Below are 25,856 nucleotides of genomic sequence, written 5' to 3'. Positions count from 1 at the left end.
GTGTTTTAAATGGCTAACACTCAAACTCGTTTACTTCCGTAGTCAACGAATCAGAAGCGGAAGTACACACGAGCCCCAGACTGTTGTTGTGGTAGTGTGCTTAAGTACGAGGTAAATAAAAATAAAATGTTGTTCTTACCAGCCTGAAATGCCAAGATAATGTCGTTATATTTGTAATAACACTGAAACAAGGCCTCAGTTAAACAGCTGTGAGTGTGTGTTTTCCAGCAGAATGGCGGAAGAAGAGGACGAGACTGGCTTCGACGAAGAGCTGGAGGAAGGAACCAGCGGAGTAGATGTCGGCCACGGGAAGAGAAAGCGACTCTTCTCCAAGGAGCTCCGATGTATGATGTACGGGTTTGGGGACGACCAGAACCCCTACACGGAGTCTGTGGACATACTCGAGGACCTGGTGATCGAGTTTATCACGGAAATGACCCACAAAGCCATGTCTATCGGACGCCAGGGCCGCGTCCAGGTGGAGGACATAGTTTTCCTAATTCGTAAAGACCCCAGGAAGTTTGCCAGAGTCAAAGACCTGCTGACTATGAACGAAGAGCTGAAGAGAGCTCGGAAAGCTTTCGATGAAGCAAATTATGGCTCTTAAAATCACACAAGGAAACGTTTCCAACACCTTTAGTGGATCATTTCTTTATATTCTTTACATTTAAGTTCATTTGGTTGTCTGTGTTTTGTTATTTACAGTTGAATATTGACCAAGCTCTGTATGTCAAAATGGAATGGATCCTTAACACCATGTCAAATAAAGCAGCTTACATTTTGTTTTTTAAGTTCATTGCCATGATACAACACCAATGAAAGAGCATTTTTCTTTAGGCATGGGTAAAAACCTTCACAAACCAAAAAACTGAATATGTAAAATGATGCTGTTTTGATGCACTTAAAATGAGGTTTGATAGCCAACAAACTTACATCTGTAGTGCTTTACAATATGCATAATGTCACCATGTTTCTAGGAGGTGTAGGTAGGTGTAAAGCTGCAGCATCCTTTTATATTGGCACTGGCAATGTTAAAATAAAAAGTTTCCCTTTTTGTTTGAGAGACAAAAATGAATAAAGATCCATCTCCACTGTTACACTTGTCTGCTTTCTGCAGTTGCCTTTTTCCCCTCAAAAATGTCAGAGTTTCTGAGAATTTTCTGATAGGAGCAAGGTTTAAGTTTTACTTATGGAAACAGGATATTGTTTAAGTAATTTCTGGCCTTTTAAAATAAGTTACAAGGCAAACAAGTGGGGAAAAATTAAGTCAGTGGTTCTCAAATCTTTTGTACCAGACCGTCCTTTGGAGGAAGAAAAAAAAATCCCATCTCCCTCTGCCACTGTATGAATGTACTTAACAAACTTTGATGTTTTTAGTACAGCAAGAAGCCCATATAACTTATTTGTTTATTTATAGCACAAATGATGGCAGATAGACCAATGAGGAATCAAAATATACAAACATTTTTCTTGAGAAAAAATTGAGAAGCACTCAGGTCACTTATTACACTAAAAGAAAAGTTTATACAGTACAAAGTACAATAAAGTCTATTTTGGCAAGAAAGAGTTTCAGCTGCAAGACTTTAACATAAATTTAATTAATTTAGCTTTCCAAATATGTTACTGAGATGGGACAGTTTAATCACTAACTGCTACTTGTCAGTAAACCTTTGATGATATTTCATACATGCATTCCTTCTCTGGACACCAGAATTTTCCTCTTGGAGCTCAAACACACCTGGCAACACCTTACCTCACCAGCGTCGCAGAGCTTCACTGTGAAAAAACTCAGCCAAATATTGTGCTCTGTCTCCTCAAGAGAACTTAGCTTTCAGGAGTCTTGTGTTACTAAATTGACCGTGTTAATTACATCATTCACAACTTCATTTAGTTCAGGGCTTTGTCTTTTTTTAGATGCACTTCCAGCTGCAGTAACCATGAAATTTCCTCTTAAAAAAAACTCGAGTGACTTATTGGTGTGAAGGGGGAGGGGGGACATAACACACATCTCTGCTCATCTTCTAACACATTCGCTGTAAAGAGCAAAATATCCTTTTCATTCCAGTCACATATTTCTTGACCCTTTGTCTCAATCTCGTTACCATGGAAACCCCCAGTTTCAATGTTTTAAATTGATAATTCACCTTCATGTTCGCAGCCAAACATGTTGGACATGGAGCAAAACTGGCTGTAGTTCGAACAAAATGGACAAAAAGAAGAAATAAACAGACTTTATTTAAATTCCTCAAAACACTTTTTACACAGACCATAAATATAACAGACCAACTACAAGTGAGCATGTGTTAGTTCATTTATTCTCTTCAAGCAAATTACTTCTTTATACAGTGAAGTGTTTGATTTAATTGGTCTAAGCAGCAGGTAACAGGCTGCCCATCTATCTAGACTACATCTAGATCAGAGCTTTACCAGCAAAAAACCAAAAAGGGGCAGGGAGTTGCTGGTGACATTGTACATCATGCATACTGCAGACTGTGGGTGCAGTGAATTTCCTCACTACAGCCTCACTATCCTGGCACAGAGTACAATGGGCTGTCTGCGTATAGGATGAACGTTGCCCAGCCAGCGCCCCTCGCAGGTGTCCTAGCTGTCTGTTGAGGATGTCTACAAGGATGGAGAAGAGAAGCAGTGAACCAGATGGACAGGAGAAAGGGGACTGTGGATGGGAATTTTGGTGGGTCAATGGGACATGAGTGGTGCAGATGTATCCAGAAAGAGGGTTCACAGGTGGAGGAATGTCCATGAGTCTTTCTTGTATTACTGCACATTCTCCATCATCTTGAGGAATTCTGGAAAAAAAGAAGAGACTATTAGCTTTATTGGGATGAAAATATTACTCCATTAATTGATAATCAGTGGTAGCAAATTGTAAATTAAGTAGTTCAACTAATTCTTCAAGGTCATGTGATTGTACTGCACAACCAGGATTAAATACATAGAAAAATACATAAAAGTCTAAGCTCAGTAAGTTAAATCAAGTTCCAGATTGGCTAAAAGGTGTGAGTCTTCAACGGTTGCCCTCCTCAAGTATTCTGTTGGTATGATTTATTTGTGTTATGATTAATTTTTAAAATACCTATTAGGTTCTTCACCATCATCATCATGCACGTACCGTCAAAGTCCAACATGCCGTCGGCGTTCTTGTCTCCATCCTTCAGCAGCTCATCAATCTCATCCTCTGTGATGGACTCTCCGGAGCTGCGGATGATGAGAGCGAACTCTTCTCTGTCGATGTAGCCGTCGCCGTTCCTACGGGAAAAGATAGAAGAAAAATGGGGTTGCTATCATGAACAAGTACATAACGAAAGATAGTGGTAAGATAAGTGCGGCAATGATGTGTGCGGTCACGAGAACATACTTGTCGAACACACGGAAGCACTCTGCCAACTCTTCCTCGCTCTTGCCGGCCTGGTCCTCCTTGAGCAGCCTCACCATCATGACCAAGAACTCCTCAAAGTCAATGGTACCGCTACCTGGGTGTCAACAAGAAGCCAAGCAATTGTTTTTTTCTTCTTTAGACAAATTAAACCACTTTTTTGAGCATTGTTTTACGCACAGATACCCTAGAATTCCGGTAAAGCCACGACTTGAAATTATCTAACAACTGACATACATACAAAAAGAAATCTGGATGAATTAATGATATTGGAACATTTAACATCAGATTAATATCTCAGCTAACGAATAAAATAAATTGATAAAAACTTTGCGTAATTACGCTGGATTGCTTCACTGTTATTTGTTGCTCACCATCCTCATCTACCTCCTCGATGATCTCATCCAACTCCTCTCTTGTCGGATTCTGGCCCAGCATTCTCATCACGGTACCCAACTCCTTAGTGCTGATATCACCGCCACCGTCGGTGTCGAACATGTCGAATGCGGCCTTGAATTCTGGAGAAATAAGACAAAAAAAGAACGCGTTTCTGTCCTCAAAATGGACTAGATTTATTTGTATTTTTCAGCTCAGCGTGAACCTAAGTTCTTCAGTCTTCTACAAAAAAGACGGAACGACATATTTTAGTTTAATCTGTTTAATAATGACACATAATCGTGGCTTTTTGAAACCTAAGCAGGTCTTGGCCTGATCTCAGCAGAGAGGAACAAAAATGGTTCAATTTATTGGATGTTAGAAATATAAAAAGAGATAGAACTACATGACACTGTAATTGGCGAGGTTAAAAGGTGATTTTTAAAAAAACGACAAGCCTCTTTTTATTTTATGGATAACCTCATATTTAACTCATATCTGACTATAATGACGTGTACTCACCAGCCAACATTTCCTCGCTCAAGTAGGAGCGGGCCTCCTGTTGCGCGTCAGTCTGGAAGAAAGCAGGCGCCACTCTTTATTTAGGCTTCTGTTATTATTTCAGTTAAATTATTAAGATTGAGCCTACGTCTACATCATCAGGAACGATTCCCATAGTTTCCTGATAAGACTTTTTATAACATATTATAAATTTAGCTAAATCTGATTTGTGTTTCACAAAAAGAAGAGGGAAAAAAGTGAGAATTTTGTCAATATTCAAATCAATATGTTACTTAAGTGGAAACAATGGTGGAGAAAACAAAGAGAACAAACATACAGTTACACATGACAGAAGAAATATTTTAGATTTGAGGGACTTTTTAAATATCTGAACTTTTATTTAATGTTATAATTCATGTCTGGGATAAACAGCATGTATTCGTAAGCCAGGTGATGTAGGGTACAAGCCCCTCTCTTTCTTGAAAAAAAAAAAACAAAAAACAAAAAACAACAGCAAAAAAAAAAAAAAAAAAAAAAAAAAAAACACTTGAGTTTGGTGAAAATGACTCTTGTCTATTTCAGGCTCAACACATTAGACTGGCTGTATATGGCCTGCAGAAATCCAATCCTCTGGAATTTGACGCCTAAGCAGAATCCGCACTTTGGCAGTTGACACCCATCCTGCTTCTCAGCAGCACCCAATGTCTGGTATCAAGACCCGTTGCAACGATATGAATTTAAGTCTATTTAAATTTTCAAAAGCACACACGAATGTAGTGTGTTTGGGAATAAATTATAAAATAGAATAATATGTCAAATTTAATATGAGCAACATCACTGACAGAAGGAAGCTACATCCAGGATTCCAGCTATTTTTACATTTCCACGTCTTCATTAATTCTTCATTAACAAATGCTCTCCATACGAATTAAAGGCTAATAATGAATGGCCGGTTTGCAGATAACCTTAAACTAGTTCATCTAATCATTTTGCACAATTAATTTGTCTTACCATGTTTGTGGATTGGCTTTCCCCCCCCTAAATATCCAAGGAAAACAGAAAAGCCCAAAGGAGTGGTCAATCCGTGTGCACCTCAACAGAGAGACTAGACGTCAAGAGAAGGTTCAGACACACTTTAAACAGGGCAACTTGGTCCCGCCCACTGCCTCTCACAGGCCTCCAGATTTAGTATCCTGAACTTTTAGGGTTCTGGGACCAAGGCAAGCCAATCACACCTTTAGAGTGACGCTGCAATGCCATGAAGTTGCAGTTGTATGTAAAATATGAATGTAGAATGTAAAATAATTCAAACTTGAGAAGATTCAACAGAAATAATGAAACATTTTGGGCAAAATGTCAGAATTTATTTTGTATTTTAGTGCTAACGTGTTTGGATTTGATAAAACCCAGACATCCAGAAGGGACATGGAAAAGATCTCATCCAGTGAAAGAGCATACATCTTTAAAACCTCATTTACACCAGGAGATAATATTTTAAAAAGACCTCCAAGCAGCTTCTTGTGGTGTTATCCTAAATTAACCACAGCAAATGAAAAAAAATAAACAAATCCGCAGGTCAATGCCCACAGGATTTCTGTCCAGGCCTTGTAAACATATGAAAGAGAACAAGGAGGGGGAGGCTTCCTTATTCGCTGTTCACTAGATTTCTAAGTAGGTATTAGCTTTTGTGATGATGAAGTTTCAATCTGGTCACGAAACCCTAAACCAAGAGAAAAATGCTGCAGGGCCGGACCCCTTCTCACCACTCCTGACCCCTCCTTAACCGTGCCCTGAATAGCAGGCATGGGGGGAGGGGGGTTATGAAAGCATCCATGCATCAGGTGGTGCTGCATTACCTGATAAACACAAACTGATGCTCCTAATTTGGTGTGCAGTTCCTAAAGGGTGGGGTTTTGAGTACGAGGCAAGAAGACACTATGAAGCAATGAGCAGCCAAGAGGAAAGGGGCAGGGGTTGGGTGGTGGGGGCCTTGCAGGCTATAAACCCTGAGGGAGACCAGCACTTTTCAAAAGGGAGAATGAACTCATCTGCTTTGTGGCTGCTTGTTTCAAGCCTCTAATGCTATAGGCTGCTTGGTTTTGCCTCTCATGCTGGGGTTGAGTCCCTGGGGTCGCTGATTCTGTGCTGAGGCTGCTTCCTGAGACTAAGGTGGATAGTAAATTCAAATTTGAACCTGGCACCTGAAAATTTCATCAGACATGACAGTTATCTTGAGCTGAATGGGACAGGGAGGCGGTGAGGCTCTATCTATGCAAGAAAGGTGAAAGTCCAGTGAAAAGGCTTTTATGTTTTTGAAACTAGATCAGGCAGATATAACTTGCTGTGTTTTTCACGTGAGGAGAATGTGGTTTAGAAAGAGCATGAATCTCTTTGTCATGTGAATGATCACATTATCTGTGGTCATGTGTCTGATAATTATAATATTCTGGCAATTACAAAGAAGACAGAGAGGGTTAGAAAAGAAGCAACACAGTCACACATTTGTTAGGAATGCACACAGAATAATTAGCAAACATAAACAATAAGTGGATGAAGAAATTTGGTTTATTCGGAAAGCACAGATCAGGGTGGAGAAGACATTCAGTTCTGCGGGTAAGTAGGAGGAGGGTGGGGGTTGAAGCTAGTTGGTATTGTATTTCTGGAGAAACAGCAGCTGCCAAGATGACAGCTGGGGTGGCCAGCACAAGGAGGCAGCCAGGGAAAAGAGCCTTCGTCTTAAAAGGTTTGAATGGATATTTATAGATATCCTCAACAAGCTGCTGGGTTTCATGTGAGGAGACGAAGTATTGAGTGGGGGTGAAGATGTTTAATTTTCACCCATTTAGACAAACCCACAAGCTATGATCTTCATATTTCTGGAGGATTTTACAGCATTTAGAGTTTGCTCTATGCAGACTTCCATCAAAGAAGTGATTTTCTTTGTTTGTTTGTTCCTCTCTGAGGAACGATCACCAAGGAATGTAGAGCTGGTCTCATTACTGGACGTTCTCCATCATCTTCAGGAACTCTGGAGGAAAAAACAAAAAAGTGTTAATAAACCAACTCACTGCCAATCCTTCAGATTTAACAGGAGAAATTGGTCATAGTGTGTTGATAGCGTATTTGATCTGTAATATTACGGGATTATTTCACAGTTTTTTTTTTCAGTATTTTTATAATATTAGGAAATACCAATAAGATTATAGAAATAGACTTTTAAATTAACATTCATAAAGTAAAACAACAAACTGTGTGAAGTTTGCATGTTCTCCCTGTGTATGCTTGGGTTCTCTCTGGGTACTCCGGCTTCCTCCCACCGAGCAAAGACATGCATATTTGGTCACTCTAAATCAGGGGTAGCCAACGTCGGTCCTCGAGGGCACCAATCCGACAGGTTTTCCAGATTTCCCTGCTCCAGCGCACCTGACTCAAATTAAATGGATCCAACAGCCTATAAGGATCTCCACAATGACTTGTTAGTTTAAGTCAGGTGTGTTGGAGCACGGAAATCTGGAAAACCTGCCGGATTGGTGCCCTCGAGGACCGACGTTGGCTACCCCTGCTCTAAATTCTCCCTAGGAGTTGGCCCTGCGATGGACTGGCGACCTGTCCAGGGTGTACTTTGCCTCTCGTCTGCTAACTACTTATATACATATATACATACACACAGACACACACACATACACACACACACACACACACATATATATATATATATATATATATATATATATATACATACACACACATCTGAGAATGAAGTCTAATCCTTTCTTCCTTTAACGCAAGTCCACATGAAACTTCTTGTTACAAGTAAAATCTTACCATCAAAATCAATTTTTCCATCTTTGTTTGTGTCTGATTCACCAAACATCTCATCAATATCTTCCTCTACGACAGGTTCTCCAGTGAGGTGGAGGATATCTCCAAATTCCTCCCGGTCAATGAAACCATCTCCATTCCTGTGGATGTAAAACAACAACTTTTTTTTCTTTTTCTTTTCTTATTTGTCCTCTTTCACCCAACAGTCACACAGCAGTCTTTCATATTTCTAATGTTCAGGGCAATTTTCATCAGCACCTTTATATTCTAGCAGCCACAACTGTGACTTATTCTATGTTACTAATATATCCAGCAACTACAATCCAACATAATGGTGTCAAATCAAATCACATAGTTCTAACCCCTGGATACAACCTTCATGGGAAGGTCATATGATTTTTTTAAATTTCAACCCTCATGACTTCAGGCTTGTGTTCACTCTTCTTTTGCTAAAAATCAACTGGGTACATTTTTTTTTATCATATGGCACCTATCAAGATAAAAATAACTGAAGTGCCTCACAATGAAATATGGCTGCAGCCCAAAAATGTCTGCAGTAAAATTTAATTTATTTATTTATTTACATTTTTTTAAAAAGTTTTAGAGCTTCCTTTAGTGGATTGTATGAATTTACTTCCGATTTTGGATTCATGCAGGTCCTTGTTCGTTGATTACCTCACCTGCATCTTGCTTGTCATTATTTCTCATGTAAAGTCCGATTAAGCTTCAACATGCTTGACTTTATGTTTTGCATTTCTATTTTTTTGATGTCCTGTCACAGCAGTTTATTTTAAAATGAAAAAACATTATTTTCTTCATGTGGCTGCTTTCTTCCTGTTTGTCAGCTGATATTCTTTGAGCTCCATTTTTGACATGCAGCCATTTTTAAAAACATGATAATTTGTGAATCATACTTTCTTATATTTTCTCAAAAACTAAAATTCTGTTCATTTTATTTATAAAGCACTTTTAAAACAAACTAAAGTTGCACCAACATCACATAAAATCACTTTAAAACACAGTGGATAAAATGAAGGTGTCAAGCTATACGTTTTAAAAAAAAATACCAATCAGAAAAAGTAGCTATTTGTAATGCTGTATATTAAAGATATGCCAGCTCATCTCTGTCTTATTTTTATTAAGATTCAAGAAGTTTTGATTAATCCATTCTTTGATGTCGTCTAAGCTGACTAATTAAGGCTGCAAAGAGGTTTTATTTGACATTCTCATTTCTTGGCATTTCATATTTATTCCATACTGAGTAGCTCTGTTACTGTTGAGTGTCATACTTGTCAAAAATACGGAAACACTCTGACAGCTCTTCTTCACTCTTTCCAGCCTGGTCCTCCTTTAGCTGCTGCACCATCATGACCAAAAACTCCTCAAAGTCGATAGTACCGCTGCCTGAGGGGAGATGAGGTGAATCAGTGAGGACATGGAAGGTGCATACACTGCAAGTCCCATCTCCTCCGTAATACTTTTACTCCATGCCTGACATAAGTTTTTAAACTCGTTTTCTTTGTGTTTAGTTTTATTAAAGGTTGTTTGAAGCAACATGGAACTACATTTTGTCTGCTTGTCTGGGGAGTTTCCAGAAAGTGGCCTTGGGTCTTGTTTAAAGGGCAGGTCAGTATAGTTCATCACAAGATATCCTTCAAAAGCCGGGATCTCAAACTCCGATCCTCAAGTGTGTTTTAGATGTTTCCCAGTTTCAACATACCTACCTGAAATTAATGTTCTTTGTGTACAACTTCACAATAAGTTGTTGGATGTTTTAATTTGAATCAGGTGTGTTGGAGCAGGGAAACATCTAAAACCTGCTGGATAGTGGCCCTCGATGACCTGAGTCTGAGGTCCCTGGTCTAAAGCCAGATAGAATAGCCGCATATCTTCATTTGTAGCTCCTAAGACCTCAGATATATGAAAGATAATGGCTAGACTGGAGGTATAAAGTTGGAAATGAAACTAAATTATTTTTGATTATAATATTCTTACCATCCTCATCCACCTCCTCAATGATAGCATCCAACTCCTCTCTTGATGGGTTTTGACCCAGCATCCTCATCACCGTTCCCAACTCCTTGGTACTGATGTCACCACCTCCATCTGTATCGAACATGTCGAAGGCAGCTTTGAACTCTGAGCAAAAAAGAGAAAAAGTTGAAATTCAGATGAAGAGAAAGCAGCAAACCTAAAGCTTGACATTTTTTGTGGTCAGTAATAACCAGTTTCTTTAAGTTTAAGAAAGAAACAAAATAGGAGCCTCAAAACCAAACTGCTTACTCAAGTTAAATGACTCGTCGATTTCTAAGATCCAATCAGCACAACAGGATATTCACCTGGAAATCTATTAAGGAGCCTTATCGAGGGTTAAGCAGAAACTCATTCATGTAGCAGAGAGACAAACACACCTGCAATCATCTCCTCAGTCAGGAAGGAGCGGGCATCACTTTGGGCATCAGTGGGCTTAGGGTGAGGAAGAAAGAGGGCGAGAAGGGCAGTGTTAGATTTATATGTAAAATTATAAAGAGCAATACTAGAAAATTTCTGAAGAAATTTTGAATGTTGTCAGTGCTGCTGCTGCCTATTGAAATATACATTAGCTGCAACATGTGGAGGCATCCATGATGGACTGCATCAGTTACAAAGCTGCTGTTTAACTGGTTGCCATGGTGACAGAGCAGGTCCTGATGAGTGGGTTGTGCACAAAGTATCTGACGTGGGAAAACACCTACATTATATGATATGTAGAGTGTGTGTGTTTGAAAAGCAAAGAGACATGCTTAAGTGCACATTTGTATATGAATACTGAATCATTGACGTTCAATGTAATCTGTCCTTAAACCCCCACAAACAAAGGCTAATTATTTAAAAAATAAGTTGTAGAGAAAAAGTGTGTGTGTGTGTGTGTGTGTGTGTGTGTGTGTGTGTGTGTGTGTGTGTGTGTGTGTGTGTGTGTGTGTGTGTGTGTGTGTGTGTGAAGGGCTGTGTTGTTGGTTTAATAAATGCATGTTGTTACTGTGTATCATGTTTGACTGATTCTGGGTGGTGTGTGCATGATTCAAAGGTGACACACACAACTAAGCTTTGAGCTTAAATGTTGCTGTGATGATGCAACTTTTCTCTACCAGCAGTCATTCAGAAGCAGACACAAAGTCCAAGTTTTCAGTTCATTTATAACTTTTCGCACCCCTCAAACCGTCACTACTCACAAATAAAAAGTTATCAAAAAAATCATTGAACCGTGAGTAACATAAAAGTCTACCAAACACATAACTATAATGTTTATTATTCTTTTTTCTACATAGTTTTATGACAGGTTGAAAAGGCCCCTTGCCTCCTGAGCTGAAGAAAAAGATTCACAAATAAATAAATAAATAAATAAATAAAATAAAAAGATGGAAATGATAGGAGTTTGCAGTGGACCCTGTGTTCTGACACAGAGGCAGAAAATTTTATGGCCTGTTGCAAGAATAGTTAAATTAGGAAAAAGAAAAAATGCCCATGCTTAGATATATAATTTGTGTATATACAGGACAAACTGTCTGTTCAACATAATGTGATGAGTGAAGATTTTTCAGCTCCACAAAACAGCAACGATGTGCTGTTTGATGTGTGTGTGAAGAACACAAACCAACATCTGATAATCAATCTCAGAAGGAGAGGTGATGAGGTTATGATGAGGCAACATGAAGAGGAGGGGAGCACTATAAAACATTTCAGCCCTATTTAGTTATCTCTATGTACTCAAAGAGCTCTGGCAAGTTTTAGATTTTGAGAATAAGAATAAGAAAACCTTTATTAGTCCCTGAGTGGTGAATTGTTTTGTTGCAACAGTACAGGTGCAGTAAGCAGAAACACACATGTGATTTCAAACAAGAACACACACACACAGAAATAATAAATAATAATTTGTACAGTATATGGTCTGAAGAGTGAGTATGTACAGTATATAAACATTTACATAAACATGGCTCGGCCACTGAGGGATCCCTTCCAATTTGTCTACTGGGAGAAGATGGCTGACGTCGTCCTCTACCTTCTACACTATGCTTTCATATACCTGGATATGGGGAGGGGTGCATTGAGAGGATGCATTCGACTTCTCCAGTGCTTTTAATATGATCCATCCCAGCCCTCTCCAGGAGAAACTTGACATCATGGCTGTGGACCCCCACCTTGTGCACTGAATTTCATACTATTTGACTAACAGGCCACAGTTTGTTTGAATGGGGGTTGGCAGGTCCTCAACACTGACCTGCAGCACTGGAGCACCTCAGGGCACAGGGCTGTCTCCCCTCCTCTTCACCCTCTACATTACTGACTTCCAGTACTACTCGGATACAGGTCACATGCAGAAGTTCTCAGATAACACTGCAAATATTGCAAGTATTAGGAAGGGTGAAGAGGCGGAGTACAATGGACTGGTGAAAGATTTTGTTGGGTGGTGCCAGTGGAACAAGCTCCTGTTGAACACCTCTAAAACAAAGGAGGTGATGCTTGATTTCCGCTGGACGCCTCCCTCTCTGCAGCCCATGGACATCGGTGGATCGGAAGTAGAGGTGGTCTCCACCTGGGGCTGCAGCTAGACAACAAACTGAGCTGGTCAGCAAATATGGATGCTGTGTACAGGAAGGGGCAGAGCAGAATGTGCTTTCTTAGAAGGCTGGCCTCATTCAGGGTCTACTCTAAGTTACTGTACATGTCTATTAGTCCATTGTGTCCTTTTCTATGCTGTTGTGTATTTGGGACTCTGTGGAGAAGGTGGTGGAGCAGAGGATGGTCTCTAAGATCATCCCGGTCTTCTCCCGCCAGTGAAGCTCCATAAGCTTCAGATTCCTCTCTATGGGGCGCTACACTGACAAACTAAAAACTCTTATGTCCTTCATGCCATCAGGCTGTAAAATGCAGTTACTTCAGGGAGGAGCTGGAGAGGAGAGCTGGAAATGTCCTAACTATTGTCTAAACTATTTTGCAGTTGATTTTAGTGATGCATTCATTTGTTATTTATTGCTACTCTTATATGTATTTTTACTTGATGATTCTATTGATTCTGTTTAATAATGGTGTGAATGTGAGCAACAGACTGCCACAAAATTTATAACATTCAGCATGACCCTCTCAGATACATGTGAAATGTAAGTCATTCACACATTTCACTAAAACCTCTTGTATATGATACTGAAACCATTCATACATTAGTAAAAACTCTCATACACAATACTAAAATCTCCTCTAATACACTATACTGAAATGCTCTCATACATAACACTGAAATCCTTCAGTATTTCAGTATTTATGGCCCTTTGAAATGAGTCAAGAAGACTGGCTTTTATTTAATTTAGAATTCAATCAGAGATGACTAATTTTTTTATCAAGGAAATAATCACTGGAGGCAAAAATGGAAAATGTAGCTGAATAGCTTTGCCTTTAGATTGTGGAAGCTTTTGGGGCAATTTCTGAATTTTTTAAAAAACTTAAACTGTGATCGTGTTGTTGTGTTTAAACTGCATGAAAGCAGTCTTTTGCACAGCAAATGTTTTATCTTTAGGTGACCTGTTTAAACTTTGAATGACGTTTCTAAGGTTACAGTACGCCTGAGTTACAGGACTCCAAAATTTATTTTATTTTTCCAGCATAATTACATTTATTTTTAATGGGACAAAAATCACAAGTTTCTTAAAAGCTGAGACTTTTGCACAGCAAAAGTTATAGCACATTTCTTCAGATCAAGCTGCACATTTTGATATAGTCTAACTTTGTTGTAGTTTTTTCAGATCTGCAGAATGAGTTACTGTCGAAGATCCAGATGGAAATGGACTGTTAAACAGGAAAAAATGTGCAGAATAGTAATAAACACACATTATAACAGACATTTTTAGTTGCATCTTGATTTGTTGCAGCACAGAAAGAATCAAATGTTGTAAAATTGGTGCCGTACATATTATAGGCTCCAATAATATGGCAGATTTTGCTAATTGTAACGTGCTCATGATCCCACATAACAAACTTTGTAAAAGTGTGAAAAAATAGATATGAAAGAACTAGTGTTTATTCCAAAGTGCTTATAAAGAGATAGGAAGAAGATGGATAGGGGCTGTAATGCAAGAGAGCCGTTTCCAGTCCCATCCAAGCCAACCTTATCCATCAGTTTTGAACTTTTCTGCTTGGCTGTCAGCTGCAGTTGGCTTGCATTAGATTTATGTAATAAAAATATATATAAATAAAATCCCATGGAAAGGTTTAACATGGCTACAGATTTGCATCATGAGGACTGAACACTTCCTAATAAACAATAAAAAAATTCAAGGTAGTTTAAAATTTGTTGCCCCATTTAGTTCTTGGCATTTTTCAAATTTGTTTAGCATATTTAAATATTTCCTGTAAAAGCAGAAGAAGAGCTTCTTCTCATGCTTGAACCCAGAGATAAAGATATCATTGACAAAGTGAGAGCCAAGAACTGGAAATAGCCATATATCAAAAAGATGACAAGTTTAATCCAGCTGGCTGAGCTTGTTAGTGATGGATATTAACCCCTCGGCGCCTGGTGTCCCAAATTTGGACAAACCACCTCTGGCATTTGTTTATTTTATTTTACTAACTCATTCTATTGATATATTTTTACTTTCATTCAGTCATTTATGTATTTATTTTTTATTATTTATTTATTATTTAGCTTTATTTTTTATTGTTATGAATCTATCTATTATTTAATTGATTTATTTTTATTTCAGTCTTTTTCTTTTTCCAATTTATTCTGCTTTCATATGATTGTAAGTAAATGCAGGCATCAAGGGGTTAAACAAAAATGCCACATAAGGTCAAATATGTGTCCAGCTGGTGTTTCTGAAGGGACGAATTAAATGTTTTACACAGAAATTGGTTTTAATCTATGATAATTGAGTCTGAGCTCTTTAATGTTTACTGGGTTTGTTTTCTTGTCAAATGTTTTAGAAGTAACAGGAGTTATTCTTGACCGTGTTGGCTTCTAATATCATCTTGTTAATCAAGTAAACATGAAAAGTATTCTTTTAAACATGGCCAGACACAGTAATCAGGTGCTGATTCTGTTTTATAAGAGGGATGTTGCTGAACACAAAAAGATGTATTCTTTCTATCTAGCTAGCTTATACTTCCTTTGTAAATATATTTTCACCTCTTTTTTCCAAGAAAAAAGTGAGTTATTTTCCATCTTTGCTTGGCAGGATCTTAAACCTACTGGGGAGCGTCATGCAAACCCACCCTTTAGTTCACTTAACATCTATTTTTAAGGGGAGACTTAGGAAAGGATTTCAGAGGGATTTTGTCAAGGTGAATGTCCTGAGTAAGGACAGTCGGAAAAAGCAGTGTGTCGTCTCACTTTACTCAGCTGTGAGCGTTCTATCTTTAGGATCGCTCCCTTCAATCTAAATATCAATCACATTGGGTTCAGAAACTACATGATGGAACACAAATACAGTCCCTAAACACATCGCAAAGGTTTTACATAACAGCAAATGTTTTCAGCAGCAGGTTAACAGATAGAGAAACCTCATCAACTCTGTACCCAAAGTTAAATTTACAAGAATTTTCGAAATTCAATTAAACAAAATAAACACTTGTGTATGAACCCAGTTGTGTCCCGGACAAAGACTTGCAGGTAACTTTGGGTTAGCAGAACAACTTTGACTTTGTTTCAGATAAGAATCTCCCTTTTCTGTCATCTTGCTTTTATCCTCCTCAGTAGAAAAAAAATCCTTAAAGATTCATTGAAACTAAATGAGCTTCCTCTTGTCTTTTAAACCCATATCGGTTTTCGGTTTCTTACCATGGTGGCCGGCTGTGCTGAACAACAGACACCAGAGCAAACGCGAGTCAACCCTGAAAGAAAGTCTCCCTCCTACACAGTTCAGATAGCTCTTTGACTTTGCTTCACTCCATAAATACCCTCTTATCTATCTCCAATTTAACTAAAAACTATTTGGATTGGCGGATCCCTCCTCAGATTAAAGCTGGCCAATCAAATCCAGCTTTAGTTTGTGCCGTATAACAATCTCACGATGGACATCCCCTTGTGGGGCCCAAATTTAGATAACAGACAAGCTCACTGACATTCATTTAAAAAAAAGAAAACACTGTACAGCCATCAGGCAGCTGGAGGTTATTTTGGCACAGGATCAACAGTGCATCTCAGTACAGATGGACTCTTGATTTCACATACTGTGCACGAAACAGTGAGCCCACACACACACACACTCACACATGCACGAACATGCACAGATTAACACCTCCCTACATGCAGACTTCACAGTGCCCGTTAACCCATCTATCTGCCAGTCTCGCTGTCCTCACTGCTTGCTCTTGCAACTATTATTTCTGTAACTTAAGAGGTATACAAGTGGACTGTGCCCAGTTTTAGCTATTTGTTTGTTACCCCATCAACAAGTAAACTAAAACAAAAAACATTTAACTGTTGGCAATCTAGAAGCACAACATGATAGTAAATGGAAAGATTTCCTGGACAGCTGAAGTAAAAATGGAAACCTGATTTAAGTGTGCTGAAATTTGTAGCCACAGTATCTTCGTTTGAAGCTTTTAGATCAGGGGTGCCCAAGTCCAGTCCTCAAGAGCTACTATCCAGCAACTTTTAGATGCAACCCTTCCCCAACACACCTGAATCAAATGAATGGCTCGTTACCAGGCATCTGCAGAGCTGAATGACATAGTGATGAGGGAATTGAGCTATTTGATTTAGGTGTATTGGAGAAGAGTTGGATCTAAAAGTTCCAGGATAGTAGATCTCGAGGACTGAACTTGGGCATCGCTGTTTTAAATTGTCCCACCTCACAGGGACCTGGGGACTGACACACAGGGCTCCAGCAGTATCTCTGGTCTGGTGTTGTACTGGAGGACTCCTGTAATTGAAGAAGCACAGAGCTTGGCTGGGCATCAGGCATTGTCTGCAAAGCCTCATGGAGGAACAGGAACTGGACACTCATCTATAAAAATGTGCATACAAAAGATTACTACAGGTGATGTACGTAGGAAAACGGGAAATGCAGTGCACAAAAACTTCTGGATTTACGAAAGAGTGCGCACAGACATCCCACGCCTGTTTCCATTTATAAATCAGAATCATCTCTAAAGTTGTTGCATGGGAGGCCTCACCCGCCAATAAGGTGACTATAAAAGGTCAGGCGAATAACGATGGCAAATATTCATCAATAATGTTTCCATGATGGCTCAGGGGGGAAAAAGAGCAGAGAAGCAGAATTTTTCAGAATGTGAAAGTTAGTTTCTGCCAGATCATGTTGCAAAAAATGAAAAAAGCTTTTATTTAGTGAGCATGGAACGGGCATCACCAATGCCAGAAATGCAGAGGACTGGTAGCAGGTGGCAGATGCGGTCAGCGTTGTGTAATTTGACGTTACAAACCTAAAAAGTAGTGGTCAGACATTAAAGCGGAGGCAAAAAAGTGGATCGCCGTCCACAGGAGGAGTGTATGTACCAAGGGGAACACCGCAGCTCACCCTCACAGGCAAATTGTTATTAGGGATAATTGGCAAGTCCCTACTGTGACAGAAGCACCGGAAAATGCAAATGATTTATTCCTTGGTTTCAAATAAAAAAATGAATATGTACACAACTGAGATGTCATTGGCACCAGTTTATTTAGTGTTAAAAATAATTTCTTTATAGTACCTGAGTAGCCCTGAGATAGACTGGTGACCTGTCATTGATGGATGGACGGATGGACGGACGGACGGATGGATGGATGGTTGGTTTCTGGGCGTTTCAGCTGGGTGGCAGTGCTGCAACTTTGGTGAGGCCAGTCAGCGCCAGTGTTGTCAGCACTTGTAGAGGGACTGGCATGGTGTGGTTCCTCTCGGTGTCTCTGTAATGCCAGGCTTAAAGCATCACAGAGATCCAAGAACACAGCATGTGGTAGTGCTCATGAGCCACTCATCACCAACAGCCAATAAGTCTTTCTGGTCTCTGAAAATCCGCTCACTCCGGAGTCTCCCATGCACCATATCCTACAGCAGTGCAACACTGTGCCTGCAGTGCATGCCTTTTTATATGCAATGATCACTCAGTTTTCTGAGCAGCAAGTGGAGAACATGTCAACCAGATCTCATAGAAATAACCAGTCTCAACCCTTGTTTAGGCAAGGTGGACCCTCCTCCCAGTGGGACGTGCTCAGAACTTTCAGGGAACACAGGCATCTTTTTTAGGGCAAATGGATTAAATGTGAACAAGTCAGGCGTGAAATTGTTCACTTCCAACTTATTTTACCTCCTCATCATCCCTCTGTACTTGGTGCCAAGACTGAGAGACAGGAGCAGTTACCGCACAGTTACCTCAAAAGGAAGACAACCCCCCCTCCAAAACAAACAACAACAACAAAAGACCCTGTTGAAAAAAAAACTATTTCCACTCATAAGAGGAGCTGCATCTGCCCCCACCCAGGGGGAGCTTTGAAAAGAAGAAACATCAACAGAGCCAAGCCAAGTCAAGCCGAGCCAACTTTAGTTATAAAGCACTTTATGACAGCAGCCACTGAGAAAAGTGCTGACCATAAAATAAGTAAAAATAACAAAAGATTAAACCAATAAAATCAATACAAAATAAAAACAATGCAAGCAATAAAAGCAAACTCATTCTGGGTGAAACACCAACGAAAAGAGGTGGGTCTTTAGAAGGGATTTAAAACTGAACAGTGATGAAGCCTGCCTGACCTGCAGTGGCAGAGAATACCACAGCTCTGGTCCTGCCACAGAAAAGACCCTGTCCTCGCTGAGCAGAGGGACCGTAGGGGGGGGACGGACGGACAGACTATTTTGATCATTGTGTCTGTGAATGAAGCCTGACAAATTCTCCTAATAATCCCTATAAGGGGGTTTGCCACAGTAGATCAGGTAGATTGACAAATATACAATTAGTGGGACTTGAGATGCATTCACAGCCCTCTGTTGATTGTAATAATCTATCTTACCCTGTAGGTAAGCATATTAGATGGAGGAGTCACTGCATCTGGGTCACTCTGACTCAAAGTCACTGTCTCAGACCGGCATGCCCACATACGACGCAGATGTGGTCCATCCATGGGAGGAGGCCAAACCGAACAAAGGAGCATGAATGAAAATGTGAGAGATGGAGTTCAAGCTGAAGCAGAAGCTGTAGAATGAGAAGAGTTCGGAGAACAGGCAGAAATGGACGAACCAGCTGCTAAGAGAGAGTGCAGAATGCCAGTTTTGTCTGCAAAAAATGCAGAAATAACCAGTCTTTTGCAGGAAAATAGGGATATTAAACAACTTAAAGATGAATGAGGAATTCTTCAAAGACAATACTGAGAAAGTACAGTATTACACAGGACTCTCATTCCTGCCAACTTTGATAATTTCAGCCAGACAGTCATTCTGCTTGCTATGATTCTGGACAACACAAGTGAAAAAAAAAAAAAAAAAAAAAAGAAAAAACAATTTCTGGCATTTTCTGAAAAATTAATCAAAATCTGTCAATAACTTTTTGAGTCAATTTACAGACAGCGAGATAGACAAACCAACACCCCAGACTACATGTCCTCCACTTTGGCGGAGCTTATTAAAAAGAAGTGGAGGCAAAGAAAAAAAGACTTGCCTCCCACTGTCAATATGTGTCTGCATAGTGTCATGTGTCTGAGGAGGAAGATCACACCCAAGCTCACACACTGGACCAAAAAATGAAGGAGGGAGACACTGACTTCGCAAAGATTTTATATGAACTTCTCTGGTACAAAATAAACCTTGTCTCCACCAGAGACAAAAATCAAAAATCAAAGGATGACAAAACCCCTTTCCAAGTATTAAGGCAGCAAACCATCTTTTACTTTGGAGTGAACATCACAGCTCCCCCACCTAAAGTGCTATCTTAGCTGCAATCTAAAATCTACAAACAAATTACAAAGAAATAACCACAACATAAACAAGAAGGAATAAAACACTTAGCTTGCCCAGGTTGCAAGACCCTCCCCCGGGGTTTCATCAATGAAGACATTTAACCAAAAGCCAAGTGTATAGTTTCACAGACAATGGCTGGAAAATCAAAGCCATATATTATGGCTATATATTATAAGTATTTGAATAAGTTTGGGAGATTTAAGGTAAATAAAAATTTTAATACAGTATTTTCCTCCTCGTGAAATTTATATTCTCTGTCAACCATGTCTGTGGGCACCTGCTGCTTTCTGTGGGTGGGCAGTCAGGTTATAAAAGTGGACACAGATGCTGGAAGAAAACGTCGCACAACGCCTCGTTCGTCTTAGAAAGAATTAGTAGCACCTTCTGCTTAATTTACTGAATCTATTGAGATCAAAATATCAGCAGTTACCACGATGCCGGTTATGGAGACACAAAACATCACCACTGACTGCCACCGCATCAGTCAGGATAACCAAACTCAGCTACGCACAACCGAGCAGCTGGACGCCGCTGCTGACCTTTTTCACTCACTGCTGCCCCATGGACAAACAGTCCCACTGCTGATATGCATTTTTGTTTTGCTGACTCTTTTCTCATGTCTGATAAACGTGTTCACTTTGTCCAGCATCGGACAGTCGGACGACCTCTCCTGGCAGCCGCGCTTTGCCTTCTGTAAGAACCTGATCTTCAGTGACCTCATACAGACACTCACAATCGGTCCGGCGGTCATTCACGCACTTGTCCAACGCCGGACGACAACGTCAAGTTTCTGGTGTTACGTTCAGTACTTTATGGGGTCCGTGAGTATTTTCTCCAGTCTTGTCACCATCACCTGCATGACGCTGGAGCGCTACCTGTATATATGCTATGCCATGCAATACCTGCCCATTTTCAATCAGAATCGCCTGCGACTGGCGCTCGTTCTGATTTGGGTTTACTCCATCTCCATCGGCGTCATCAACTTGAGTTTGCTGATGTACACAGGAAGAGGAGAGAAGAATGACCAGGCTATCATGGGTCTCTTGTGCGCGCCGGACATCATTGAACAGCACATGGGGTCCCCTCGTACCCTTGCCATCTTTCGTAAAGGTATTGGTTCCTTCACTCTGGTGCTGTGCCTGCTGACCCACGCCTTCTCCTACTTCAGGATGTACGAAGACGCGCGCAACGCAGTGATGCCTTTCAAAGCTGTGAATGTCAAAGCGCGCAAGACGGTGATGTTTTACAGTGGGATGCTGTTCCTGCAGCTGCTGCCGCTACTGATTAAAGTCACCTCGGACATAATGTGGGAGTTTAAAGTGACTGGCATGGTAGAGCAGTTATTTGAGTCTCGAGGCACCTGCAAGCTGAAGGCGACCCACTCCACCACAGCGGCTGTGCTTCACGTGTCCCTGCTGGTCATGCTTTTAGTGCCACCGTGCATTAATCCGCTAGTGTACGGGCTGAGAAATGTAGAGATAAAGAGGGCGCTGACCAACCTGTTCCAGTGTATATTGGTAGAGTACAGAGATGCGGTCATGCTGCCAATGGAGAGAAGGGATGGAAACAGTTTGGATCAAAACCAAGTTCTGGAGGTTTAAGCTGCCTAAATCATAAAGATGCTTTATCAGCAGTTTGCATAAAAGTGATATTTTTTGCATTAGCAATTATCCACAAACCATTAGAACACTACAAACAAGGAAAGCATAGAAGGATCACAAATTATGTTAGTCAGTAGCCTATTTTTTTTATATTGTTTTTCAAATAAAAATAGTTCTGGAATATAAGAGCCCGTCCAGTGACATTGTATTTTTAGTTTCACACCTGCGCCTTAAGGCTACTTATTAAGTGTATTATTAAGCGACTACCGAATATTATAGGCGATTTTATTATTTAATACTTTGGTTTTTTTTGTTATCATAGAATAGGCAAACTTTGCCTGCTTTTGTGGGATTTGTCATTTTTTTTTTTTTTGACAAAATAGCAGTGGAGACAAATTAGACAAACCCATTAATCCCGTCATATCATTATTCGTCACCGGATTAACATAAATTGAATCATAATTATCCATGTTACATGCGTGCTATAGCCATAAAGGAGCTCAATTATCATGAAATGATACACATGACCAGTTTTCTCATCATTTCCCACCACACATAGGCAAAGTAACACATGGCCCAGAGTTAATTATCTTGTTCCCACGTATTGATAATCCATGGCCACTGATTAATATATTTTCTGTCACCAGACAGTCTGTAGAAAAGTCATTTGTGTGTACTGTTTTGGAACATTTCTTATATGAATTGCAGTGTCGTTTTTTGTGTATTATGTGCAGTAAAATAAATGTAACATTCCCACCGACATGTTGAAAGAGTCACCAGATGTCCTGTAAGTCAGAGGGTCATATGATACAAAATGTTTTGCTGATATTGTGTTGGGAAAAATGTAGTTACAACTACTTGATTGGGTTTAGGAATCAAAACTATTTGGTTAGAGTTCGGAAAAGATCGCAATTTGGGAAGAAAAAGTACATTTTAACATGAATTTTATTAGTTGGACACATTAGAAAAGATAATGAAGCGTCATTGACTATAACATGCAATACCATTGATGGCCACTAGGTGCTGGTTCAACAATATTCTGAACTAATTTAAATATCTGTCACATGAAATTTATATATTTTCTTTGAGTCTATATGAGTGACCACATATGAGCAGTTCAGGGAACTGTTAACCGTGTTTGGAAGAAACACAATTGTTCATCACTTCACATTAGGTTGAAAAATCCAGATTTTCAATGATGAATGCTGTTGTTCTTGATGCAATTTAAGAGGTAAGGTTACAACAAAAGAAAAAAAAAGTCAGTCTGTGGTAGAGGGGAGGGCCCAACACAAGACCAAACACATAGTAATATTTATTGTTATTTCTATGTTTGTGACTGATTGTTTTTACTGCTGACTGTATAACAAATTACTCTCATGGGATTTTTAATTTAATCAATTAAATTTTCCATACAACAGATGTGATCCGTTCTGTTTTCTTTCAGCACTGTGGACAGCAGCACTCTTTGTTGTGTGCTGTGAGCGTCTATATAACAATCACCTAACAGGTATGCTTCTTTTTGTGGTTGCTACAATACCTTTCTGCCCCTGTTTCTAATTAAACAAGTTCTATGCAGAGCAGATGTTTTTTTGGCAATAACCATAGACCGTGCTACATACAATAATACACATGTGCATGCACATAACTTTAAAAGTAGTTGTGCATGAAATAAGGCTCCCCCGAAAGCGCTGGGGTAATTCAAGCCCTGGGCACAATGGTGAGGATAATCTGGCAGAGCAGAGAAAAGAATATATTGGGAAGAGGAATTTGGTGAATAGATGCAGACTAGTGATGAGCACACAGGTGGTAACATGGGGATTGAGTTACAAGCCAAAGGCCACTGATGGCATCTAGAACAGGAAACAGCAGAAAAACCAAACTGAACAAACGCACACACACACACACACACACACACACACACAAAAACAAGAAACTCAAAATTAGGCTCCACATAATGAAACAAGAACAAAAGCAGATACAAACAGGCGCTGCAGCTAAACAATGGCAAAGAACACCTGAAAACCACAAGTAACTCCTGAAAATGATGAAAAACAAAACAAAACAAAACCAAAAGACTCCCAGTCAACACTACAAGAATAACAGCCAAAACTCAACAAACCCATAGATCAGGGGTATTCAACTAAAATTTAAAGAGGTTCAGTTAGAGAAAAACCTTTGGAACCAAGGTCCAGGAGATCATAAGGACTATTTAGTTTTATACATACATATATGTATATATACACATATATATATATATGTTTTTCTCTTTTGTTGCGTTTGTTTATCGTTTAGCTGAGAAGAAGATAACTAGCTGTTCATGGTTCACACTGTCACATATTTACCCCAAAGTATTGTTTTTGGCAGGACCTTCTCTAACACAGTGGCTGGTGGTAGACAGGGTTTGTACTTCAGCTTTGCAGGGGTGGGTCTAGAAAAGTTCAGATGGGGGGCCAGGCAGGAGCACTGATCAGGAAAAGAGGGGCACAAATCAGACCTTTTTTTAGGTCTAGATTTTCTGAAATATTGAACTAATTATTACAACTAAAATGACCAACTAATGTAAAAAAAAAATGGAGGCAAACAAACAAACAGCCAAAAATCTGTTTTATCAGCAGCTGTCTACTTTGGGTGATGCTGCTGTAGGACTTTTATCCCTGTTGCACAAACACTCACACTTCAGTGATAAAAGGAAAAATGTATTTCTAGCCAGATCATCAGTTTCATCAGAGTTTCTTTATCAATGTTTGCTGTTTAACTTCAGTCGTCACATCTGGTGATTTTTTTGACAGAAACTGTCACCATGGAGACGGTTGGTGAGATGATGATATATGAATTCTGAATCATGATCTAGAACATGAGAGAGATGATTTAGAAGGACACATAGAAGTACATACATGATGCATTTACTGACCTTTGTACATCTAACGTTTACCCAAGGGAAGGTCAGTTAATACTAAGTTTTTGTAGAATTGGCTCGTTCTGTTGCTACAGTGCAGTAAAAAAGGGCAAATTTCAGGCATAGTCACAAATGGTGAGTTCAAGCTCAGGTTCTCTACCAGAGTACTGGGAGCTTGAGGGTCCTACGCCAGGGGTGGCCAACGTTGGTCCTCGAGGGCCACAATCCTGCAGGTTTTCCATGCATCCCTGCACCGACACACCTGACTAAAACTAATGAGTCATAGTGCAAATCCTTATAGGCTGTTGGATCCACTTAATTTGAGTCAGGTGTGGTGGTGCAGGGACGCATGGAAAACCTGTAGGATTGTGGCTTTTGAGGACCGACGTTGGCCACCCCTGTCCTACGCGGTATGTTAGCAGTTCCTAGGACTGCACTCTTGTGGAAGTAATTTTAATGCATATGGTAATCGATCATATTTACTCATATAACAATCACAAGTGGAATCATTCTTGTATTCATATGATACATTTATTCCTTTATTATCCTCAATTACATTTTATAATGTGTATTTTCCTTTATATAGAACATTGAAGTTATTATTCTCCTGGTGTGTTCTTGTGTGAGGTCAGGCTGACCACTTTCCTTCCAGACTCGTGATATGGGGAAAGGTTGAGACTGACGGGGCAGCGGCTTGTTACAAACAGTTGTTTAGAAAATAGCAGCCTGTTTGGGCGAGACAATAAGGCGCCTCACAGTCTCTCCTTCCTTTTATCAGTCCAGAGACTGGCCTTCCGCTTCGATCAGGTTGAATAAACTGATTCCTAAAATGTAACAAATCAGAGTCCTCTTGTTTGCCCCCGGAGTTAACAAGACAGCTCTGTATTTTTCTTATACTTCTCCTGTAACAAACCTCATTTACTTTTACTCATTCCGGACTCTTGGTAATTTTTCTACAACACTCTTCTGGATGAAGATGTCTGATGTTCCTCCAGGTATCCAGTTCCAGAAAGCAGACCCCCCCCCCCCCCCAAAAAAAAAGCAAGCAAACAAACAAACAAACAAATAAAAAAGTTTAGGCTTGGGATAATTGTTTGCTTCAATACCTACATTTAGGCCTACACTTTATGTAATTTATTTAATAGTTTTTACATAAGTATTAGATTCAGAAAAAAAAAAAAGTTCAGTCCAATCTCTTTTGGCCACAATGTTCTTAAGGGTAAATTGCTTATTATGAACATTTTGTGTTTGACTGTGGACAGATTTGTATGTATCCACATGTGATACACTACACTACACCCAGCTAAATTATATTAATCATCCATCTCACTACTGTTCTCTAATTATAC

The 25,856-nt window shown here is 39.7% G+C and overlaps 4 protein-coding genes across 6 annotated transcripts; 2 read left to right on the top strand and 2 right to left on the bottom strand.

Moving 5' to 3' along the window:
• Positions 1 to 16: 16 nt before the first annotated feature.
• taf13 (TATA-box binding protein associated factor 13) lies at positions 17 to 17,394 on the top strand. Of its 3 annotated transcripts, XR_006012563.1 has the most exons (3): positions 17 to 111; positions 229 to 729; positions 17,367 to 17,394. XR_006012563.1 is itself a non-coding variant. In XM_042004820.1 (2 exons), exon 2 carries the CDS (start codon positions 233 to 235, stop codon positions 605 to 607), a length of 375 nt encoding a protein of 124 aa, XP_041860754.1. In that variant the 5' UTR covers positions 17 to 111; positions 229 to 232; the 3' UTR covers positions 608 to 1,094. The 3 variants fall into 3 exon arrangements, 2 of the variants coding, with proteins under 2 accessions (XP_041860754.1, XP_041860755.1); XM_042004820.1 differs by lacking the exon at positions 17,367 to 17,394 and having other exon boundaries at positions 229 to 1,094; XM_042004821.1 differs by lacking the exon at positions 17,367 to 17,394 and having other exon boundaries at positions 30 to 111; positions 232 to 1,094.
• tnnc2 (troponin C type 2 (fast)) lies at positions 2,217 to 5,400 on the bottom strand. Its single transcript, XM_042004819.1, has 6 exons — positions 5,282 to 5,400; positions 4,292 to 4,343; positions 3,769 to 3,912; positions 3,377 to 3,491; positions 3,131 to 3,267; positions 2,217 to 2,807 (listed from the first exon to the last, which is right to left on the bottom strand). The coding sequence occupies exons 1-6, from the start codon at positions 5,282 to 5,284 to the stop codon at positions 2,776 to 2,778; spliced, it is 483 nt and encodes a 160-aa protein (XP_041860753.1). The 5' UTR covers positions 5,285 to 5,400; the 3' UTR covers positions 2,217 to 2,775.
• Positions 6,695 to 16,040, bottom strand: si:rp71-17i16.4 (troponin C, skeletal muscle). Its single transcript, XM_042004818.1, has 6 exons — positions 15,900 to 16,040; positions 10,504 to 10,558; positions 10,088 to 10,231; positions 9,382 to 9,496; positions 8,096 to 8,232; positions 6,695 to 7,298 (listed from the first exon to the last, which is right to left on the bottom strand). The coding sequence occupies exons 1-6, from the start codon at positions 15,900 to 15,902 to the stop codon at positions 7,267 to 7,269; spliced, it is 486 nt and encodes a 161-aa protein (XP_041860752.1). The 5' UTR covers positions 15,903 to 16,040; the 3' UTR covers positions 6,695 to 7,266.
• Positions 17,395 to 20,444: 3,050 nt separating the features above from the next.
• Positions 20,445 to 21,611, top strand: LOC121652220 (olfactory receptor 13C9). The gene has a single exon (XM_042004869.1). The coding sequence runs from the start codon at positions 20,445 to 20,447 to the stop codon at positions 21,609 to 21,611; it is 1,167 nt and encodes a 388-aa protein (XP_041860803.1).
• The last annotated feature ends 4,245 nt before the right edge of the window (positions 21,612 to 25,856 follow it).

Source organism: Melanotaenia boesemani, chromosome 13, assembly GCF_017639745.1.
Source record: "Melanotaenia boesemani isolate fMelBoe1 chromosome 13, fMelBoe1.pri, whole genome shotgun sequence".
Classification (NCBI taxonomy): Eukaryota; Metazoa; Chordata; class Actinopteri; order Atheriniformes; family Melanotaeniidae; genus Melanotaenia; species Melanotaenia boesemani.
This window is presented reverse-complemented; position numbering and strand designations above follow the sequence as displayed.

Excerpts from the sequence above, each read along its gene's own strand:
- si:rp71-17i16.4 (XM_042004818.1), bottom strand. Across the intron at positions 10,232-10,503 it reads GACTGAGGAGATGATTGCAG|AGTTCAAAGCTGCCTTCGAC; the intron begins GTGTGTTTGTCT and ends TTTTTTGCTCAG. Across the intron at positions 9,497-10,087 it reads TGAGGAGGTGGATGAGGATG|GCAGCGGTACTATCGACTTT; the intron begins GTAAGAATATTA and ends ATCTCCCCTCAG.
- tnnc2 (XM_042004819.1), bottom strand. Across the intron at positions 3,492-3,768 it reads CGAGGAGGTAGATGAGGATG|GTAGCGGTACCATTGACTTT; the intron begins GTGAGCAACAAA and ends GTTGACACCCAG. Across the intron at positions 2,808-3,130 it reads CGGCATGTTGGACTTTGACG|AATTCCTCAAGATGATGGAG; the intron begins GTACGTGCATGA and ends CTTTTTTTCCAG.
- LOC121652220 (XM_042004869.1), top strand. The coding sequence starts at position 20,445 with ATGCCGGTTATGGAGACACAAAACATCACCACTGACTGCCACCGCATC.
- taf13 (XM_042004820.1), top strand. The coding sequence starts at position 233 with ATGGCGGAAGAAGAGGACGAGACTGGCTTCGACGAAGAGCTGGAGGAA.